The sequence below is a fragment of the Melopsittacus undulatus genome, chromosome 6, assembly GCF_012275295.1.
Source record: "Melopsittacus undulatus isolate bMelUnd1 chromosome 6, bMelUnd1.mat.Z, whole genome shotgun sequence".
Taxonomy (NCBI): domain Eukaryota; kingdom Metazoa; phylum Chordata; class Aves; order Psittaciformes; family Psittaculidae; genus Melopsittacus; species Melopsittacus undulatus.
Genome location: NC_047532.1, coordinates 15,466,001 through 15,489,546, shown reverse-complemented (window position 1 = coordinate 15,489,546; position 23,546 = coordinate 15,466,001). Strand labels below are relative to the sequence as shown.

General features: G+C 37.3%; 1 protein-coding gene across 3 annotated transcripts in view; it reads left to right on the top strand.

Moving 5' to 3' along the window:
- OSBPL9 (oxysterol binding protein like 9) overlaps positions 1 to 23,546 on the top strand; it is a 62,239-nt gene that overhangs the window by 30,505 nt on the left and 8,188 nt on the right. For 2 of the 3 annotated variants that reach the window (XM_031050768.2, XM_031050770.2), the window contains 10 exons: positions 3,147 to 3,242; positions 5,277 to 5,324; positions 10,481 to 10,510; positions 11,362 to 11,412; positions 16,111 to 16,149; positions 19,165 to 19,258; positions 19,521 to 19,622; positions 21,863 to 22,022; positions 22,714 to 22,826; positions 23,127 to 23,245. In XM_031050768.2, the coding sequence (XP_030906628.1) occupies positions 3,147 to 3,242; positions 5,277 to 5,324; positions 10,481 to 10,510; positions 11,362 to 11,412; positions 16,111 to 16,149; positions 19,165 to 19,258; positions 19,521 to 19,622; positions 21,863 to 22,022; positions 22,714 to 22,826; positions 23,127 to 23,245 (852 nt within the window). The remainder of the gene's footprint in view (positions 1 to 3,146; positions 3,243 to 5,276; positions 5,325 to 10,480; positions 10,511 to 11,361; positions 11,413 to 16,110; positions 16,150 to 19,164; positions 19,259 to 19,520; positions 19,623 to 21,862; positions 22,023 to 22,713; positions 22,827 to 23,126; positions 23,246 to 23,546) is intronic. The other variant, XM_031050769.2, reaches the window with a different exon arrangement.

The following is a 23,546-nucleotide window of genomic DNA, read 5'->3' as shown; positions in this document are numbered from 1 at the left end:
CAAGAACAGCTGAAGTTGGAACTGGATTCAGGTCTGGCCCAATCCAAAACTTCCTTTGCTGATGTCCTCCCTTTCTGTGTTTAGTTTTAATCCAGGTTAGTTTCCACATTGAGATTTTAAACCGATTTTGAGACATTAACATTCCAAGCTTTAAATATTGCTTTAAAAATCTAGCAGAGGAAAAAGATGCTTATGTTTGTCACAAAGTAAAGACAAGAAGGTGCCATTGTTTATTGCCCTTACTAGTAGATTTGTTGATTTTCCTCAGTCTTCCCTCACTTTTTGTCTATTTTTGTAGGCAGTGTCCTACTTCACAGAATCAAATATGCTGTAGGCCAGGGATATGTTTCCGTTGAGGTACTGTGGATGGAGGAAAGCACTCACTTCTTTAAACTAACTGCCCCAAGATTTTTTCTGTTGCTTGGAATCCTGATGAGATGAAGAATACACCACAAGTATCTTTAGAAAGATAAGGAAGCCCGCTCTGTACAGCCTTTTTTTTTCCTCTCCAAATACAGCTATTCTGGAAGGACAGCCCTTGTCATATCCTTGCTGTTGCCTCTATCTTTTCCTTTGTTTTCCTGCCTTCATTACTGTTTGTTTTTCACAGAGGTCCTTGTTGCTGTAATGCTTTTATTTGCTAAATATATTTAACTTTCTCTGGTATGGTGCTTCTAAGGATGATGCAGCCTTTTCCTCCCATCCTTGCCTAGCCTTTTAAGCTTTCATATGTCCTGAAGCGAACATCCTGCAAGTTGTAGGAGGGAGGGAGGGATGAAGGAAAGAATATTATGTTACCATTTTATCTTGTCTCTAGAGTTGTTACCAATACGGGTTTCTTTGGGGGGAGGAGTCAGATATTAAATGTATTGTTTTGGGGAGTGGTGGGCAGACTGGAAGTTCAGTAGATTACTTGCCTCCACAGCTAGTAGTAGTTGTTATTTGAGGTAAATAAAGTCTGCTTATCAATAGATCTAGTTATTCAGTGGAAAAACAGGTTGTATTACTCTGGGTTGGTACTGACATTAAGAAAGAATCGGTGTGTTTCTGAAGATCTAAAACAGTCTGGGTTCTTACACTTTTTAATAAGTTGAATGTGCTTATTTTGAACTCTCAGCATAATTTCAGCTGGAGAAGACTCCTCAAAGTCCCCTAGTCCAAGCCTCTTCTCATTGTAAGACCAGCTCATGCAGTTTTCCTGTATGAAAAAAACCAATGCAGTTTTGGTGTATGAAACCTGACCTCCAGGTGTTTTTAACAAGAGTGTGCTAGACCATTTGCTGAAATGATGGTGTTTGCTGCTAGCTGTGCAGACAATTCAGTTTTCAACAAGGAAATAGAATACTCATTTCACATAGTTTCATATCTAGTTTTGATGTCATTTAAACTTGACTGGTTTGAGGGAGTGTCAAAAGTTTCTTGATTGATTGATTGCCTGTTAATTTCCTTTTGGTATCTTGTTACACTGGATGTTTTTTTTGTCTATGCTTAAATTTCTCAGCATAGTCAAAATAGTTATTTTCTTTTCTTCCCCTCCCCCCTCCTTGTTTCAAAATATTATTCCTAAATTTGTCCAGTTTGAAGTGTCTAATACAGGGTGAAGTATATTCTTTTCATGCTGGTTTACAGACTAATCTGTATTGATAGATTTACTGATGTAGAATGTTGCCAAGATTTGGGTGTACATAGGAGAACTTAAAGTTTGGCAAATGAATAAAGAAGAGCACCTTCTATGGTCAGCAGATGGCTTTATGTTTTAGGATGCGCGTGATACTGCGCACATAGCTTGACAGGCCTAAGAGCAAGTCATTCCTGTATTACACACAAGTGTTCACGTCTCTGAAGAGCCATCAGTGAAGCTCTTTATATGATGATCCATTATCATATAAAAATAAAAGAAACTATATTGATAGAGAAAACATTATGCTGATATGGAACTTTGCTAATATGGGAATTTACTAATACAGATTGCTCATCGTTCCCCGTTTTAAATGTTTAAATGTGGTTTTCCCCACTGGTTGGTCTTCATGTATTCAGACCTTTGAGATTCTCATTGTGCATCTGAGAAGCCTGGCAGTGTTCAAGGCCGGGCTGGACAGAGCCTTGGGTGACATGGTCTAGTGTGAGATGTCCCTGTCCATGGCAGGCAGGTGAGAACTGAGTGATCTTAAGGTCTTTTCTAACCCAAACCATTCTATGGTTCTATGAATTTTCTTAAGCTGGGAGTGCTTTGATATTTGTTTTGCAGTTCCATTTGCCTTAAAGGTATTTTATAAACAAGCCTGAAATGTGTTTACATAGCACATGTACATGAAGTCAGAAGTAATCAATTCCAAAATCTTCTCTTTTCTTTCCTGTAATTGAAGATGTGGTGACCCAGAGGGAGTTTGTTCAGGTCTTTGTATACATGGTTTATCAGTTTAAAGGTAGATTATGTTGTATGCAGAAGGGGGCTTTGAGTTGTATATTGTAAAGGGAAACAAATTTTCAAGCAAGAAAATACAAAAGTAATCGTTCTCATGGCCCTGTTATTTTGTATTTGTTGGGATATGTGCAACAAAATGTAAGAAATCAAGTACAGTGAGAAGGGTGGAAATCATTAGAGCTGTAAAGGAACCAGGAATAATTATTTTTTTTTTTTTCAGCTGAAAGTTGTGTCCTTATTTAAGAAAAGATTTAGCACTTGGTGGTTTAGTTAGTTAACAGTTAGAAGCTGTGAGCTGAGCAATGTTGTCTGAGTGTGGAAAGCGCAGTCATCCAGTCGGGGGTTGGTTTGTCTTCCTTAACTGAGATGTAGGAATATGAAATCACAAGACAGTCTTCAGAAAAATTTGAATTCTCCTTTACATTTTCAAATGAAGCTTTAATTGGTGTAATTTAAGGGGATTTGTTCAATCACAAGTAATGAAATACTCTGGTGTGTGCTGATTATACCACCACTGAAAATATGTAGCAGTTTACTGTTACTGATTTAGCTGCAAAGAAAAGACAAATGCATTCAGCTGTTTGGCTGTTTTTCCACATGGCAGGATGAGAGGCAAGGCATTATTTTATCAGTCATCTGGCAGGCAGAAACCGTACTTTTGTTATCTTTTTTTTTTTCTTCCTCCAAAACTAATTATATATTTGATTTTTATTATATCTAGGGTGTGGATTCAGGATTTGTTCCCAGCGTTCATGATTTTGACAAGAAACTTACGGAAGCTGATGCTTACTTACAAATCTTGATAGACCAATTGAAGGTATGGTGACTAACTGGTGTATTGGAGTCTGCTTGTCAGCATGGGTTTCAGGGTCTGGTTGAAAGGAAGGTCGACAGAGGGAGAGACTGTTGAGAGAGGGAAAGAGTTGTGTTATGTCTAGCACTTGGTCTAGTAATTGTGGGATGCAGAGAGAGCTCATCTGAATGAGCTGACTGAACTGGAGAAAACATCTTTTGTTTTTACATATGAAGTCTGCTGATAGATTTTTATCTTCTCTTTTTTCCTACCTTAGATGTCATGTAAGTTCTAAATACTGAAATAAAGAGGTTTTTACTAGAAGTGTAAAAATTAAGAGTTATAAGCTAAGGGCAGAAATAAGCTGCAAATGCCTTTTAGAATGGATTTGGGGATTGTCAGAGTAAGAAAATTTAGAATAGCAGAAACAGATTTTATGGAATGGTTTACAATGGCTGAAATATTCTTTTGTATACATAGCTTGGTAGAAGTGGCAGGGATAACTCAAACTGAATTTTAACCTAATTAAATCATTGTACTGCTGATAACATTTTAGAATTTATCTTGAGGAAAATGTCTTCAAGTAGTATATAATGACAGTTGTACATAGTTTCAGGCTGTGTTACAGTAGTGATAGGTAATTTGTTCCTTGAGTGAAATTTGTTTCCTTGAGTGAAAACAGTCTGTGCATGTTTTCTATGCAAATACAATTCTTTACGCTTTGTACATGTATTTTAAGAGTAGGTGGGAAGGTAATGAGGTGATCTCAATACCCACCTTACTGAGAAAAAAAGTTTATGCTGCTGGTTAGGACACTTTTTCCCATGACTCAGCAGGTTAAAATTGCTGTTAAGATTGCTTCAGTGCTGGTTTGGATTCTTTTCCCCTGATATCATGAGCAAGCAATGCATGTGGGATATTCAGCAAAATTCAGTTGCAGGGGAGGGCAGAGAGGGGGAAGAGCATACCAGGAAAAATGGAGGTAGGCAGAAGAGATGCAAACAAAATTCAAAGCTAAATTGCAAAGGCTTGATCAGGAGAAAGCTTTTTCTCCCGCTCCAGAGCCATCCAGCATGCTTCACTGAAGAAGGTATTTAAATCTTTACACCTAATTGTTATTTCAGGCCAACTGTGGGAGTGGGTATAGGAATTTATTAATAATGAAAGAAGATTGAATTTGAGGATGGGCAGAGATTAGTGTTGGATATTTTTAGAGCCAGGAATCAGCTCTTAAGGGGAAAAAACATGAGCAGGTTTTATGCAGGCAGGTGAGTGAAGAACTGTAGCTCACCTACTAAAAATTACAGCCTCTTTTCTGAGCAAGGGTAGACTTGATGAACTTTTGAGCATTACCCTAAATCTTTTTTTCTTCCTTGAACAACTTGTATTTAATGGCTTTTTGTATATGCACTCTAGAGGTAACTTTTAACTGTTTCAGCTCAGTTTGTGCTAAATATGCATGCAGGCTTTTCAGTAGTAATTTGTTCTGTTTTGCTTAGCTGCCTCTTATATTCCACTTTTAAGAAAAATAAGTAGAAGTTAATGCTGAGAAATCACTGTATGTATTCCCAGGAGAAGCACTTACAAATCTAACATCATTTGAAGCATATACCCAAATAACAAAGTACCTGAAAGGGTTGGTAAGGGTTGAAGTTGTTTTGAGAAGCCCCTGAAATCTTTGCTGAAATGAAAGAAAGGCACTTTGAGGTGTTATGATGAGTGTCACTTGCATTACTTAACCACACCTTTTTGTTCAAACTGCGGTAGAATCATGTCAGGCTGAGCAGTGGAACTAGCCAGGGTCTGAGCTGGTGTCCGCAAGGTGGGATAATGTGAGAAATCAGTTACAAATTTATCACAAATGCTGTTAAGAAATATAAGGCAAAAACTGCTTATGGTCATAATACTGGGATTACTATTATTATAGACCCTGGAATACTAGGGTTGTATAACTTCAGTACTTAAATATTTTTGGTTTTGAAATGTCAGTGTTTCTGACTGATTTTTATATGGGAAAATAACACTTCCAGTGTTTTCACAAGTATCTCTTTCTTTTAGCTCTTTGATGAAAAGCTCCAGAACTGCAAAGATGATGAACAGAGAAAAGCAAGTACATTTTGTCTTAAATATTGCTTATTTTGCTTAATCAGAGGGGTTTGTGCATCAATATAGTCTATAGAAATTTCAAGTACAGTTCAAATTCATCAAGTTTTAGAAATCAGAGCAATCTGAATAACCAATAACATCATTTGTATTGTGAATAGGTTGCAAATAGAATTTTTAGTAATATTGAATGTCACAATGAAAACAATTTCAGTCTGTAGGAAATGATTATTCCTCTGTTATCCAGCTGTCAAAAACATTTTTAACTTAAATTTGCTATTTTAAGGTCTTTAACAAGGATGAGTGTTTAATGTTTGTAGGAATAGCAAAGCTAATCTGAAGAAAAACAACCCTAGGAATCATGTATTTCACATAATCAGTCCGCATCCTGCGTAGTTCTGTGACTAGTGTGCCACATGTTGGAAGTCTGAGAATACCACAGTTCATTCACCTTAGTTGAGGATGTCAGAAATGTAACTTGCTCTGTGGGGAGCACTGCCTTTTTATAGTGACTGTGTGTTTTTTTGCGTCACTCCCATTCCATTTTAAAGTCAAGTTTGTAAGTCAGATCACTATGTTTAAGAAAGGCATAAGCATACCTTGATGGTGTGGGTCTGGCAGTTAAGTAGCATGCTGGTTTTGTATGTTAATTGGTGTGGTGTGAAGGAGGGATTTAACAATTCCTTATGAAGGGTTTGTTGCTGAGGTGTTGCTTTTGTTTTCAGCAGATGCAGTAATTCCAGTATCATAAAGCAGTGGTGGATTTCATCCGAGTTCCCTCTTTCTCCTCAGTTTCACTTATGAAAAACAAGCTGGTGTTTGGTTTCAGTTTTGAAAACAGTTTGATGCTTTCTGTGATTAGTTTAGTTATTTATAATGGCTGTGACCTTTCATGTTTTATCCATCTTGTTTGATGTGTTGTGTGGTGTCTCGGGGACTTCACAAGTGATGGTCTGTCTGGAGTCCTTCTGTATGTACAGGCTTTTAAAGTAACATTTTAAAGTACAAGCATTCTCTGTGTAAATGTGTTTAATCTGTAGACAAGTGACCAAAAGAGGAAGATCTAAAGGTTTTGTGTTTGTCCTTCAGTGTGTCCTACTGGGAAGAGTTCTCCTTCAATTTTGACCTCCCTCCAGATGCTTCTTTGCAGACCAGGCAGTACTTTCTTTTTCCCTGTGACAGTGCTTCTGATCCCTGGAGGCATTCTGCATGTTGTGCTGATTTCTTTCTTTATCTCTGCAAGGTGTCTATGGGACAGATGGATTGACTTTATAGAGAAAGCAGGAGGCTTGTTTAGAATAGGTCAGCTTCCTCTGGTTTTAAATCTCGATGAGTGTTGCTATTACTATATTTATTCTCTATTAAAAATGAAAGACCTGCCAAAGCACTTTTTTTGATCATGTCTCTTCCTGTACTAAAGCAGCTAAGAGGCTTTTGGTACTGTATTGAGTGGTTCTCCTATTTGTTTATGGAAGTATGGTTCAGCTATCAGACTGTGAGCTAAGTGTAACCTCAGGATATTTCCATCCAAGCCATAGTTTTTTCTTCTGAGGAAACAAGATTTGGTTATTTGAATGTTATTTGCTTCCCAGCTGCCTCAGTGATACGGCCAAACATCTATAACCCAAGCTATTGTTCTTGCAAGTGTACAGAGCATTGGAAACCAGGACAGCTGGTTTTTAGTTATAGGATATTTGGGGTTTTGAACGTAATGATATAGAGTACAGGTGTCTGAGATGCTTGAAGATCTCTAGGGTATCTTTGAGACATGATAATCCTGTTGAACTTGGAAGAATACAGAACAGATGTAACAATGAAATTTGAAGACAGAAATAGTTACTATCATGAATTCACTGTGTTATATTGATACCCCTGGCATAAGTACAACTGCTACTATGTAGTGAGATCATTCTGTCTTGCAAACATACTAGAACTACCAGTGCTGCCAGTTTTGCTGAATCTTTTGGTGCAATACAATGTATATATATGATTATGTGGGAAGTAGAGGAAGGTGCACAACCCTGAGGGTAGTGGTGTTTCAAGGTGAAGATGAGAACAGTGCCATACTTCTCTTACAGTGTTAGCGATATTATTGGTAAGAACTTGAAATTTCTTTGCTTGAAGAACAAGCTGAACCTTGCTGTTCAGTTTTGTGAAACTATCTTGACCACAGGTATCAGGGTGAATAAAACTGTAAGTATTCAGAAACATCAGAGGTGTACATTTGTCAGGCTGGAACAAAGCTGACGTTACTTAAACAGGGAAGTGTAGCCTGTTTAAGCTATTTGCTACACTACTACACAGTGATTTAGTTTTTGTGAAGTAAATCCATGCCTGAGCCTGCAGATTCAGGTTACATCTTAATGATTCTAAGAGTTGGCTGCTACGCCTACATGCCTCTGCTCTCTCTTTGCTGAATGAGCTGATCCCTCTGTAGTTACAGGATCATTGACTGAGGCAAAAATCATGTCCAATGAAATAAAATTAGCTTTCTATTGGGTCACCAGTAGCTTCATAAAAAATCAGATGCCAAGGATGTGCAACAAGCAGCAAGCAGATGGAGTAGTTTCAGTGGCAGCCTGCAATTTAATTAGATTAGCATGTGGCTTCATTCTGCAAATGTAAGTCTGCAGGAAATTGATGTTTCATTTGAAAATATATGTATTCATTACCTAAAACTAGGGAAACTGTCTTATTAAGATGTCATCTTCATTGGTTTTCAAAGAGTAGGGGTGTTGAAGAGAGAAAATTATGATTACTTTTAGTAGTACATTATATTCCTGAATTTTATTTTTTAATGTTTATCTTCAGCAAACCTCTTTTTACCTTCTAGATTTTTCCTTATAGCTTCATATTTTCTAAATTATCTGTATTGCTTACTTTTATGGAAGTTTAAACAAAAGATAGTAAGAATAAAGTTAAAATGATTGTAGCAGAGCATATACATAGCAGTGTAGCTCTGTACAATTAATGAGATGAGATACAAGCATTCTTCTAATTTATTCTCTAAACCAGCCACTCTTTTAAGCATGCTGGTTCTGTTGCTAGTGATTGTCCACTTGTTTTTCTCTTCCCAGTGCCATGTCTATAGTGTGTTTGTGTGAGATCTTATGGGGAAGAGTTCACAAACCTTATTTTACATCACCATTGTGAAAAACACATTGCTCATGAAAATGCAGAGAGCTCCATATCTGTGTTTGCTTAGCCCTGAAGGACAGGGACAGTGCCCTTTAGAACAGTTTTCCAGGGGGCTGAGTCTGTCTGTCTTGCCTGCATTGTTCTCATAATTTTGGGAACATGGGAAGACAATGATGTTCCAGTTCCATGTGCTGTATTCTTGCAAGGTAGCTATACAGCCCAAATGTGAAAAATACTGGATCAATGCATACTATTACTGCTTAAGTTGGCCAGTTCACAAAGAAGATTTCCATAGAGGAAAAATCATGATTATTTAATTTGTGGACAGGCCTTGGAAACCAGGTATCCTGAGGTTTTTCCAGTCTCAGATCTTCTGTGTCATCTTGGACAAAATACCCTTTTGTCTTTACCTGTGTGTAAGAATGACAATGTCTTTGTTGTTTAGAAAATTACCAATGGGAATAGGGAAAACAGTGTGACTGAACTCCATTATATGGCCTTGATGTCACCTTCAGTTTTTGAGAAAAGGTGGTATCAGTGAAGGGAATGAAACAGAGGTTTATTTGGTCTGTAAATACTGTATAAAATGTTGGGGGGAAAAATAAGTAAAATAAAATCAAAACAGCTGATGGCTGCCTGCAGTTGGCTATAAAGCTTTGAGACTGCATGATTTATTTCAACTGCATAATCTTTCCTCTGACAAGATCTGTGTTTGGGTACATTTTCTTTTTTGGTGCTGAAAGGCTCAAAACTTCACTGCTCTCATATTTTACGTGCTTTGTTTGATATGTGTTGATGAAGTTTGGACTGGAAGTATAGTAAAGACATGAAAAACAAAAAAAAACAAACCACAAAACAATATAATTTGTAGCTGGTGGCATTTCTCTGCTGGCAGCTGATGTAAATGTAATATACCTTTGTGATTTAACATCCCTGATATGCTATTTCCTAGATCAGCATGGAAATTTTCAGTGGAAAAGGCTGAAGTTGTGTGCTGTTTGTCCACCTCTTGCCAATTAATCACAAAGAAAATGTATAGCATCCGTATGAGTAGTGTATGGAAGAGATTATAGCTGAACAGATTTTCCCCAGGTATTTTCTGGGAAGCCATCACTGCTGTTATTTTCTATTTATCCATGAGCTGAGACTTCATTCCTGTAGATTTATAGATCCATGTTGCCCTCTGGTAGTGTAGAATTTGGCTTGCAGTGCTGTGGAGGAAAAAAGTTCCTTTAACCACTTTGATTATTCAAGAATCAAAAAGGCTGTGACACAAATCACATAAGACACTCATATTAATCAAAGCACAGAGGTCCTGTAATTGAATTAGGAGAGGGTCAGTGCTGAGTCCAATTTAATAATTTTGGCTTCTGCAGGCAGACCCAAGGACATCAACAGGATGCATGTGCTCCCTGGATAGCGCATGCTAATATGTAGAATGGCATGCAGATGCTTTTTGCATGCCTGAAGTGCAGTTCCACACAGGAAATCTTTATGAACCAGTGTTTCTAGATAAAATTAAGTGGGCAGATTTCCAGATGTGCTTTTACTTGAGGCTTAGAAAGAGCAAGAACATGTGTGCACTGTTCTTTTCTGTGATTTTTAAAAAGCTGTGCTTAACTGCATATATTTATTATACGTGAATGATGGTAATTTCAAGTAATATTGATTATTGACATGTGCCACTGTTCAGTATACAGTATAAAGCTACAAACTGAACTTGGAGTTTTCACAGTGTTTTCTTTTCATTGATGTTATGCAAAACTGAAGTGTAGACCTTGATGGGTAAATATGTATAATGTCACTGCTCAGAAATTCCCAACCTTGTCATCTTTAAGCTTTAATTACCTTGAAGTTTGATTATGTCATGTCAGTTACTAAATGAAAATTGTGTCTATATACAGAAATAGTCTTTAACATGTTGGTTGCTTTTTTTTTCCTCCCCCAATTTAAGATCAAGATACAGTGTCTGTACCCAGCTGCTGGAAATTTAACCCACTATTGTGATTTTTCTTTTACAGAAAATTGAAAGTCTCAAAGAAACAACTAGTGTAAGTTTCTTCAGTTTTTATACCTATTATATGTAGATTCTGAAATTCACCTTATTTTCTTGGAGAAGTTTTTAAAGTCTTTTACAGAAAAGTGGGAATCCATATTACGTCCAGCAGTGTGATGGCAGAGGCAGCTTGGTGCTGGTGCTATCCTCAGATCTATGTCTAGCATTGTAGACTCATAGAACAGTTGAGGTTGGAAGGAATCTCTGAAGGTCCATAATCCAACTCCATGTTCATAGCATGGTCAGCTAGAAGAGGTTGCCCAGGACCAAGTCTAGCTGGGTGTTGAGTAATTCCAAGGGTGGAGGCTCTACAAACTCCTGGGCAACCTGTTCCAGTGTCTGATCATCTCTAGAGTAAAAAAAGTGTTTTCTTGGGTTTAAGATGAATTTCCTGTATTTTGATTCAAAATGTGTGGCCATTGCCTGTTGTCCTGTCAGTGGGCACCAATGAAAACAGTGTAGCTCCATTTTCTTTACACCCTGCCATCCCAATCAGATGTTAATGCCCATTGATAAGGTCTCTCCTCAGCCTTCAGATTAAACAAGCGCAGCTCTCTCAGCTTCTTTTCAACATGACAGTTTACTTGTTTGAAGCTGACCTACATTTCACCCTGACAATCTTACTGTGTGTGGCTTTTGGACACTTCAGTTTTCTACTGCTATATTTTTGTCTCTGGAGGGAAAAAAAAGGGGGGAAGGGAAAGCAGGGGCTCTACAGAACTGAGTGTCTGTTTAGTTCTAACCCACTATTTCAGTTAATATTCTCTATAACAAATACAAATACCTGTAACACAAAATGTTATGGAATAGTAATACAAGTTTCTTTTTCCTGTTTTGTTTTCTTAGAGCATGGTAGAATCAATAAAACACTGCATTGTGTTGCTACAGATCGCTAAAGTAAGTACATTGTCAACTGTTCATTATACAGCGTTAATCTATGTGAAAACAACTGATCTAGAAGTGCCTTTTATCTGATACAGGAGACAAATATATGTATTTAAAAATGGTCTAAGGTGATTTATGCTACTGTTTTAATGAAGTTTCTGAGATACTGAGTTCCATAGCAAACAGTCCTGTTAATGTCTGTGGTAACAGTTGTGTTGATGCAGCTTTTCTTCCGAGATAAACTTTCTCTTTCAGAGTTTGCTATTAGACTAAATAAGAACCTAAATAAGAACCTAAATGAACATAGGGGTGACAGAATAGAAACAACAAAACTCTTCTTCCTGCTTCATTTCAGAATGTGACTAACAAATAGTTAATAACCTTGCTAAACCAATTGAGATTTTTGTAGGTCTGAAGTTCATGATGATGTTGGATGTTCTTGAAGTAAGAGTTGTATTCTTTGAGAATGCAATATGGGTAATAGAATTGTGCTTTTCACTTAAAGGTTTTGTTACTTTTTAAAATGTGGTGAGACCTGGATTTACTTTTTTTGGTCAAGTTCTGACCTTACAGGCCTTCACACACTGTGTTTAGGATATGTTAATTATGAGCTGCTGGTTTATGTCTTGCAGCCAAAGTAAAGGAAGATGGTGTTTTGTGAAGACATTAATTTATGGTATTTTCTGAATTTAAGGCTGAATTTAATCAGAACACATTCTTATTGATTCAGAAACAGGTGTAGACTCTTTTTTTCTGTTGTCTAGATCAGCTTTTGTTTCTTATAACTCTGAAATACAGTACTGCTGTTAGGCTTCATTTGAGATGGCAGGTACATGTTACAAAATTTTGAGGCCAGTGAAAATTGGAGGTATTTAGAACCATGCAGAATCAGAAGTCATTTGTGAAAAGGATCAGTGAATATTTTGTGAAATTATAATTAGAATAGAATCATAGAATACTTAGGGCTGGAAAGGACCTTAAGGTCATCCAGTTCCAACCCCCCTGCCATGGGCAGGGACACCTCACACTAAACCATATCATCCAAGGCTTCATCCAACCTGGCCTTGAACACTGCCAGGGATGGAGCATCCACAGCCTCCCTGGGCAACCCATTCTCCAGGCTGAACAGCCCCAACTTTCTCAGCCTGTCTTCATAATTGTGTATCAGTAGCTTAAAAATTCTGAAGAAAAGGTTCGTAAGGTAACAGGTTTATACAAAACCAATAGTGCTTTAGAAGCAGTAAGGTACATTGAAATAGTTTAGTGCCACATGAATCCAGAGCTTAGAACAGTCTTTAACATGCAGTGATACTATTTGAGTCCTTCACCATAGTGATAGCAAGAAAAGTCTTGTGAATACATAACAATCTGCTGTTAGTTAATACTGGATATAGTTAGAATTGTTTTAGTACAATGAAACAGTTAGACTATATGTCATTCTTTGGGGATTCGATGGAGACAATTATAGATAGCTTAGATGGTTTTCTGCCAGTTTTCTCACACCGCTATACATGGCTTGCTGTATTAAGGTAGCTGTTGGAGAAACTTCGTACAACAAAGGACTTGCTCATTTTTTATTACTCTACAAGTTATTTTCACAGAGGTTTAATTCCTACAATATTTTCACCTTTTTAGAAAAGCTCTGCTACATGATCAGAATTATAATCTCCTTTTCAGGTTCTTGATTAAAGCTGGTAATAGATGGCTGAGTTAGTTTTCTTGCTTCTGTTGAATATCAAATTCTATTCTGTTATGGGTAAGTTTATTGGAGGATAAACAAATATGGTTGCTCATCTTGCACTGATGCTAAGCATACTTTGAAGTTTGTTAGATGGTTTGCTGATAATGGACAAAATTGAACTTATAGTGACAGATGTAGGTGTTTGGTCGATGCTTTACTGCTCCAACTACCATATAAGTGTAAAGGTAGGTGGAATTTGCATCTGCCACAGATAACTAAGACTTGCTTTCTGTTACACTAAATCAGACAGACCTTGAAGTCCTTCTTTCAGCACCAGTAAATATTAACCAGCGTAAATAGATGGGCTTATCCATTGTGGAGTAGGGTTTTTTGGTGGTTTTTGCTGAATCATATCTAAAGCTCTTGTAGAGCTATTGAAGATAAGGTGGTTTCAGTGAGTGATTTATGTGCAGCTAGTTGGAAGATGTTGATACACATGTAGTGAAAAATACCCTCTTAAGTCTTCCCAGTGTTTTAATAACCTTTACTTTGCTTCATCTCTCATCTTCTCCTCTCTCAAGCAACTATACTTGTTGAATATAGACCAATTCTGTTCCCTCCTGCCTTTTCTGTAAACTGTGTTGGTATCTTGATTTCTTACTGCTGTAGGGAATTAAGAATACAAGGGGGTTTAGGGCTTTTTTTCACAGTTCTGTATGTTGCATATGTATGAAGCATTATATAGGTAAACGTGTCTTTTGTCTGACTGAAAGCTTTCTGTTCTCTGGCATAGAACCTTGAAAAATTCTGCAAGATTTCCTCCCCCCCCCCCTTCCCAAAGCTGTAAGGCAGGTATGGCTGCTGACTTACACTGCTGAAAAGAAATCATATTACCACCCCTGCACCCTGTTTTTACTTCGACAGTGCCTTGCTCATTAGGAAGCAGACTTCACAATTACCTTCTGATTGTTTCTGTACATTGATGTTACAGAATCATAGAATAGTTTGGGTTGGAAAGGACCTTAAGATCATCCAGTTCCAACCCCCCTGCCATGCATGGGCAGGGACACCTCACACTAAACCGTGCCACCTAAGGTTTCATCCAACCTGGCCTTGAACACTGCCAGGGATGGAGCATTCACTGCTTCCCTGGGCAACCCATTCCAGTACCTCACCACCCTTGCAGTAAAGAACTTCCTCCTTATATCCAATCTAAGCTTCCCGTTTAAGTTTGAACCCATTACCCCTTGTCCTGTCACTACAGTCCCTAATGAATAGTCCCTCACCAGCATCCCTATAGCCCCCCCTTATCCTCTCTCAGAACATAAAATCAGTTTGAAACACACAGCCATGCAACCCTCGGTGTTTTGCTTTGTTTTGGGGATTTGGTTCTGTTTTAAATATGTGTTAAGTTGAGCTGTTTCATGGACTCTTAAAACAACTTGCTTTAGGACTTGGACAGTTAAATTTTCCTCATAAATCAAGCATATAATCATGGCACTTGTGATTGAGGTGACCCAAGGCGTTTTCAGAATAATGAACTAAATGCCAGCTAAATAAGAATATGTTGTAATACATACATCATTATCAAAAAGGAATCAAAATAAATGAAGTGGGATGGATGGGTGGAGCATTAGACTCATGTTATCCCCTTTGCATGTATGGCAGTTGAAGATGTCCAGCTTTGCTGATATGTGTGTTGTAAAACATATGTAATGGTCTGTCGCTGGTTTGGTAGACTACAGTCTTAGAAATATGTGTTTGAAGAAGTAGCTTTTATAATTTAGATATTTAGTTTCCCATCTTTCCCATTTTCACTTCACTGTTTCTGGTCAGTCTTGCTTGCCTACTTTTGTGGCATTTCTGCCTTCCTTTACCTCACCAACATGCCATTGTTGGTTGTCCACTACTGAGGAAGGATAGCAAGTTTCAGTACAAGTGCAGCATCTTTGTGTTTTATTTCTTAAGTCTTACAGATGATAGCATCGTGTGGGGATTTTATATGTAAAACATTACATATTTGGACTCAATGGTTTGCAACCCAATGGAATTCTTTGCCCTTAGTATCATTTGTGTCATAGAAAGTCTTGCTTAAGAAATGGCAACTAGCAGACATGAAATTTGAGCAGCCTATTGCCAACTGTGTAACCTAAGGAAGAATGTGTAAGGTATCAAAGCATAAGTATGTGCCAACTTTCTTAATACTATTTATAACCTCCTTTTTTTTCTCTTGTTCTTCTTAACTTTAACAACTGTGAATCTGGGGAAATACTCTGTAGACAAGCCCTAAGGTTTACCCTGAACATAGATACACTGGCTAATGTGAACTTTGCAACAGAAGTGAAGAGATTTGGCTTAGTGTTCAGTGAAACTTACACTGTTGCTGGTACAGTGTTAAAACTATGCTAAGTGTAGATTGCTGTAACTTGTCTGTTGCTAGTGTAATTTCCACTGATAACAGCTTTATTGCATACATTGCCCACTCTTTCACATATGCTTCTAGGCAAAACCCCCAAAATCCTAGATTGTAAATAAAACCATTTATAAGTCTAGGGGATACCAGAAAACAAGTTAAAAGCATTTAACATATACAGGCACTTTGTCTTTCAAAAGCAAAATAGCCTTTGGAAACTTGACCTGTATGCTAATCACAGTACTTCAGAAACTGAGAGCTTCCTGCCTTTTGGTTTTCAGAGACTCACTGGTGCTGCAGACCATGTTTGCGGGGGAGCTCTTAGTTTCTTGGGAAGAGCCTATATTGTGAAGTGTAACTGTATTCTGCAGTGCAGAAAGGGTATTTTTAAAATTGGTCAAACTTGTGTGGGCAGATCCTCAGCAAACACTGATTTTCAGGGTGCAGTGACTATGTATAGAATTGTTTCTAAATTTGGTTACTGTATCACGTGATGAGGAACGTTTTCTGGCTGAAACTGTAAATATTCCTGAGAGAAACTTGCTGTTCTCACTTAACACAACTGATAAGTCATACAAGATTATTATGTTGATATTTTGAACATTCTTTCCTTAAGGACCAAAATAATGAGGAGCAGCACGCAGATGGACTTATAGTAAGTTTAAATCTAATCTTTATCTCCCTTCAATTCTGCAGAACATGTGAACAGAGACCTGAATTTCTACTCATTTTGCAACACACTTCTTCCTTTCTCTGATTTACTGCTTCCAGTGTCTTGTTAAAATTACTGTTGATTCATTAGCTTCTGATTAGGTTGGCTAACACCTTTGCCTTTAGCAAATATAGTGATCAGTTTTATACTGACTGTCTTAAATGGCATTGTTACGACATAGAAACCTGCCATGTGAATAGATGAAAGGGAAATGATGGGGATAGAAACAGTTTTGTGTTCCATCTGAAGTATCTTTATGTATGAAATACTCGGCTATCTTTGTGCTTCAAGTAGTTTGTCTTTTCTACAATGCTGCTCAATTAAGCAAAGTTGTATTATGTCTGTTTAAGCAATTTTTCTTCTTTAATATAACTTCTGTGTTTTTAATGTAACTTCTGTCCTCTTTGGTTTCAGTTACATGTGACTTCTTTCTTTGTTCTCTTTTTGTCACTTGAGTACATTTCAGATACTTTTAATAGGAGATTAGTTTCAATAAACCATAACTCTAAAAATCAGTGTGTTTACATTACAGCTGACAATAATTCCCAAGCTTTATTTGTATTTCCATTATATACAGCTTTAGCAGCATGATTCTCTGGTATGAACTTTGGAGTAAAAATGCACATACAGATTCTGGTTTCATGCTTATTGTAAATAAGATGAACAATTGTGGATAACCACATAATTCAGATCTTAGTGCAATGAGAAGTTCTGTCACTTGCCCTGGAAAGGAGAAGTTATGCAGCTAGACACTACTACAAGCAAAGGTGGTATGCATATTAGATCTGTACCTTGGAAAATCCACATAGATGTTACAGCTTCCTGTAGCATGAATTTGATTAGCCACTACTCTGATTATCTGTGGGTTGGCTTATAATGGGAAGAGAAAAAAAAGTGTTTCTGTAAGAATATATTAACTGATGCATTAGTGATTGTGAAAACTGAATTTTTGATGCTATTAAGGTCAGTGTTACCTTAACCTAAAGGTCAGGACTTTTTTTTTAAATTTAGGCAGGAATATGATTAATATTTGATACCATGGTGGGATGATGGTCTTTTTGTTTCTGCCTGGCTGTTTTTAAGTTGTTCTTAAACTCAGAGTAGTAAACTTTCAGGTCTGCCTTTGTCTGTTTCTAAACCATAGAAGCATACCCCCTAACAAGAAGCTCCAGTTCACATTGCAGTGTGGAGAACTGTTTAAGGATAAAGTTACAATCCTGCATGCAAAGTCAAGGTTACTTTGTTGTTTGTTTTTCACTTTAACACAGCAGTGTTCTGTATCATATATGTTACTAGTTTCCTTAAAAACTAGGGGAGACAGAGGTAGCAAGAGCATCCTGTGTATCATAGGACCATCTTGATTCTTAAGTTTCTTAACTTAAGGAATCAATAGGGAATTTCAATATTAAATCAATATTAAGGAATAGGGTCATGATTTTAAACTGTGAAATATGTGAGACAGGGACCTAACTGTGTTGCATTATAATTGCACAAGCACTTGAAGTACTGTATAAGGGACATTGATTTTACTTTTTGCTGGAATAACAATGTATATATAGAGTATTTACTTGTATATTAGCTAGTAACACCATTGAAAATGGAGAAAACAATTTTTATGCCTTTTATTTTAAACTGGAGATCTTTAAAAGATAAACAGGGAATGATAGTTTTGTTTTCAATTAAACTAGTCCTCTGCTATAAAAATAATAATCTTCACTGCTTCTATGATTTTTTTAATGTAGGATAAAGTTCAGAATTACAATTAACCAGGAAAAGAGGCAAGAGTTAAGTCTTTTTTTTTTTGGTAGGAAAATGGGAAGAGGAAGGTTAAAATGACCCCATTTCTCTCAGTCTGTGTGCAAATAGAAGCTAAGAGACTAAAAGAAAAGAAGAACAGTTGAATACTCTCTTCTGTTTTAAATATTGATCTAAAAGAGGGTAGGAATGAGCATACTGACTAAATTTAAAGGCAACCTTTATCTACTTTAAAAGCAGTTTTGCTTTTAAAAAAGGTAGGACTTGGTATTCTGTGACTTTCCCTGTGCTCCATACTCTTCAGCTTAAGCACAGCAGCACGATTTCCTAGCAGACTGAGGCAAAGATTTTCACAGTTCTGACATAGATCAGTGGTTTTAAATTGCAAGATGTTTAGAAAAGGGTTCTATACGCCTTTTATCCAGTCAACAACCCAGAACAATGTAGAAGTTCTGGTTGTTGTGTGTAAGCATACATAACAAGCTGTGCTTAGGTGATAACAAGCAGGCCAGTGAAGCAAGGAAAAATCGTGCTAATTTGGATTACACAACATTGCAATTTTGATTTTCAAGAGGCTTGCTGTGTAAAAGCCATGAACACATACTGAAGTTAGTGATTTTTGTGTGTCAAGTTGAATTGGTGCTTCATTTTCAAAGTGCCCACATTCATAAGTAGACTGAAATGTCCTCTACTGGAGATGCACTGAAAACTGTCACTTCTCATTGGAAAGAGTTTTGACAACTAAGCCACTTAATGGCTGTCAGCATGCTGATGATTCATGTTGTAATTGTGGGTTGATTTACTATGGTCTGGACAAATTAACTTTTTTGGAAATAAAAAAAATACAAATTAACCATCTTAATTCTTGCAGATAATTTGCATCTGACTTTTCCACTCTTTACATGCACTTTAATGGACATTGGAAAGAATAGCAGAAGCTAAAACCTGAAATAAGAACTCTTTATAACACAATTTGGATCTGTAGCAAATTCAGTTTAGTGTCAAATCTGTGTAAAGAGTTAAGGTGTTACCACTTTGAAAGTATTTCTTATGTCCTCAACTGTCAATTTGTGTTTTACTTTCTCAGGAACTCACAGTCTTGCATTTGGGCTTTTCTTGTGTTCACAATGTTATTGCTATCTCTGTTTTATTGTTTAAGGGTTTTTTTTAACTGAGAAAAAATGTGCTTGTCTTTTGTCTCAGAGCACTATAAACCCAGTTGACGCAGTATATCAGCCCAGTCCTCTGGAACAGTCAGTGATCAGCACAATGCCTTCCCAAGCAGTTATACCTCCAGGTATGGTGTACAGAAAGAACCTCAGTGGAAATGTTCATGAGCAGAGCAGCTGCAGTGATGGAGGGGCTGCATAATCTCGAGTAGCTTCTGTAATTTTCAGAAAAAATAAATGCTTTTTAACTCAATATCTGCAATTTTTTTGAAAGCTATCTCTGCTGAATAATAAACAAGAGCTAGGTAGCAGTGATGGCAACATGTTTTTCAGTGTAATTCTCATATTTAAATTGGAATTTTGGGTTTAACATGTCAAAATATCCCCTAGAACCTGCTCAGTTGTGCAAGTCAGAGCAGCGACCCTCATCTTTGCCAGTGGGACCTGTAGTAGCATCACTTGGAAATCAGACTCCAACACCAAATAGTACAGGTACTGTGTAACTGTCCTATTGAAGTGCAAGAAACAAAACCTGAATATACACTGTTTGTTACCTAATCTAATGTAATTACCCATTAAGACAACATTGTGTTGGCCTACATCTTGCTTTTCATTCACACACATTCAGCGTTGTGTTAAAATAAATTATTCTGGTCTTTCTTCTTGCCATGTATTCATTACACATAGGAGTATTACCAGCTTTCTTGTCTCCGTTGTTGCAATCTTGCAGTAATCAGCACAAGAACTTTGCAGTTAATACATCATATGTGGCCTTGGGGTTTTTTTAGTTCTTTGATTTCCTCCTCTCCCCCTTAATAGCATTCATTGGGCTTCTTAAAGCTACATGAGATGCTCTGAAGTAAAAAGTTGCTATTATATATATATATATATGAAGTTGCTATAAATATCTGTTCCCTGTAATATTTTAAAGAGTTTTTTTAACCATAGCTGCATAGTTAATTTTTTTATTATCTGTCTACCTTGACTGTTACTTCCCGATCAGTGTATTGTTTATGTTGTCCACACATGCTAAAACTCTTGCAGTTCCCTCCCATGTTTTGCTCTAAGCTTGTGTGTAAATGATTTGTTGTTACTTTATTACTACCCTTCCTTTCCAGAACACTAACAAACACGTGTATAAAACAGTATTCATCCCAATCTGAAAAAAAGAAGTATATCACTGCTGGCTTTTTCTCCTGCCAGACAGTTCCTTTTTTTTCAGTCTTTACACTCTGTATCTCACCTTTTAGTTAGCATCTGATGATTATTTTTCTTCTGTGTAAATATTTTAGCTTGCTTAATAACCTCTGTTGTGATTCGAACTTCCACAAAAGGCCTGTGTTAGTGTTAGTGTTAACCTCGTTTGTCTTTATTGCTATGACTGTGTTGAAAAATGGTGAGTTAGCGGTGAGATAGGATTTATGAAATCTAATTTAGAAACTAAATACATTTAGTATCTATTAGCTTTTGTCACAAATACAGTCATAGCTAAATTGGGAAAAGATGTCTTATGTGAGTAACATAAAGTTGAGTGAAAACTGTTAGGCCAGAGGCTTCTGATCAGATGTGTTAGGTCCAAATGGCAACCAGGTGACTATTGGTGTTTCTCAGGGGCTGACACTGGGTCCAGTACTGCTCAATATCTCAGATAACCTAGACATGAACCTTGCCAAACTGGGGAGAACAATGGATAGGACATGGCTGCCCTTCAGAGGGGCTGTGACTAGCTGGCAAAGTGGACAGAATCCTTATGAAGTTAGATGAAGGCAAATGTAAAGTCCTTCACCCACCTATAGTGGGCATAGCCCTCAGCTTGCCCTCTTTCTTGCATGGAGTTAAGTGCAGCTCCGCAGGGGAGGAGCCAGGGGTCAGGACCAGCAACAAGTGGAACCTGAGTCAGCAGCGTGCCCTGGTGGTGATGAAAGTGTTGCTGCATACCAGGCTGGATTAATGAAAGTATAAAGAGCAGAAACAGAGAAGTGATTGTTCCTCTCTACTTGGGATCTGAGAGACTTTATCTTGAGTACTATTATAATTTTGGGTTCCATAGTGTGAAGACGTGGATCACCATGTTTAGGAAGCTGAGCCTCATGATGTACTTGGAGGCTGACAAAGCTGGGTTTGTTCAGCCTTGGAAGATTAAGCTAAAGAGGGATGTTACTGCTGTCTTGTGCCAAGACTTTCTGCCAGTTACTGAGAGGGTATAAAGAAGATAGAACTGGGCTTCTCTTAGAGATGCACAGCAAAAGGATGAGGTAGTTAACACAAGTTGTAAGAAAGAAAATTCCCAGTAGTGTTTTGGGTTTATAATAAGATTGTTCAAACTTTGGAATAGGTTCCCTAGAAGGATTATGGAATCTTCATCTTGAGAGAGAATTAAAACCTGACTAGACGTGATCTTGAACAAATGGGTTAAGTCTGGGCCTTGAGCGGGGAATAAACCAGAGCAAGTTTTCAGTATTGCTGTTTTGCCTGTAGTTGACAACTTTGGGAAAACCTGTCCTTATACTTTACTGTTCTGTGTTCTTGATTTTCCTTGTGACCTTTCTTTTGTTGTCTCTTAAATGAATCTTGATACAAAGTTGACTAATTATTGCTTCTTATTTTGTAAGATATCATACCCTCTGAGTTTGCATTAGTATTTATTGATTTAAACAATCTACTCTTAAGTGGAGAACTAGTGGATTTTGAAAGAGTTTAATTTTAAGTCTGTAATGTTTAATACTCCACAGGAAGTGGGCAGTCGGCACCAAGCAGCAGTCTCACCTCTCCAAGCCATGTCAACTTGTCTCCAAATACAGTCCCAGATTTTTCTTACTCGAGCAGTGAGGATGAGTTCTATGATGCTGATGAATTCTATCAGAGCAGTTCTTCCCCAAAGCGATGTATGGAGTAAGTACCTGAAAGTATGCAGTGTGTATTGAATGCAGTTTTTATCTATGAGAGCATGGCTTGTCTCCTTGTAGAAGTTAAGCTAAAAGAGCAAATTAGCCACATTAGCTTTCTAAACAACAACGAACTAGAGGAGGCAAAAATCCACTTAGTGTAATGGAATTAGATTGCCCCAGCACAGTTATCTATGAGGGATGCAGTTTTCTCCTCTGCTCCTTCCCATTCCATCAGGTATATATGTTGGCAAAACTCTAACATAAACCAAACTTGGGAAGCCACCAGCTCAGAGATACAGTCTTGAGACGCTGTTGTATTTCACTTGCATTTGTTGTAGTCTTTGGTAAATAGCTAATTGCCTCTCACCTTTACTAAAAGAAACTTTTTGGACTTGCCTTTCCCCAGAAATCTCCATGTACTCTTCTTTCTTTTCTGAACTGGAGAATTACTGTTAAGAGATGCTACACATTTCAAAGAGGAATTAATCAGCTGGTTTATACCTTCACGTGGTGTTATCTGAGACTTCAGGCTTTCCCATTTGTTCAGCTGCAGTCGATTAGAAGATCCCTGTGAATTATCATGCAGCACATATATTAATTGTACCAGTAAACTCCTTGTCTCTGCCTAGCAAATTGCAATAATTTGGTCTGAAATAGTTGATTGTGAATTGTGAGAATTTATTACTCTCCTTTAGTTCTTCAGGGTCTGCTGCTGTCCTGACTCGGAGCAGCACAGGAAGCAGTTTGAAACGTCCAGATACCACAGAATCCCTCAATTCTTCCATTTCTAATGGAACAAATGATACCGGTAAGCAGACTGTGTGAACTTCCAGTAAGAAGATCTGTATGTAAGCTGTATATGATCACACATATATGTATGTGTGATATATATATATGTATATACATATACACATATATGTATATGACAAGGTACTTATGGAAAATGGTTTCTCTATTTTTTCCTTTATTAATAGAGGACTGAATCATAGGATTTAAAGAAATCTTAGTTTTATAAATAAGACCTTTCTGACAGTTAATATATATGCTCATTAGATAGAGTCTGACTTTGATAGTTTAGAGAAAAATAAAAGCAATTTGGTCTTTCTAGATCTCTTCGATCCTCCTGATGATAGAGATGATGATGGGGAAGGAGAATCAGTGGAAGAACATAAGAGTGTTATTATGCATCTATTGTCACAAGTTAGATTAGGAATGGATCTAACAAAGGTAAATTTGCTGACTGTTCATGGGGAAGAAAGGGGGAGTAAACTCTGAATTCTGTCCAAATCAGTTCCGTGTCAAAGTAATAATTTAACTGTGTATTTGTTCTGTGAGCTACTTAGGCTAAAAGCTCTTTAGTATGGTTGTAGTTTTTTTATTGGAGATGTTAATGGGAGGGGAAAAATAATGCAGAATAATTGTATCTAACTGCTAAAATCTGATTGGGAAAATAGTTTGCTATGGAAAGTAGTTGTTTGTTCTCTTGGAACCTGATCGTTGGAGTGCCTGTAAAGCTGGGATAAGAGGA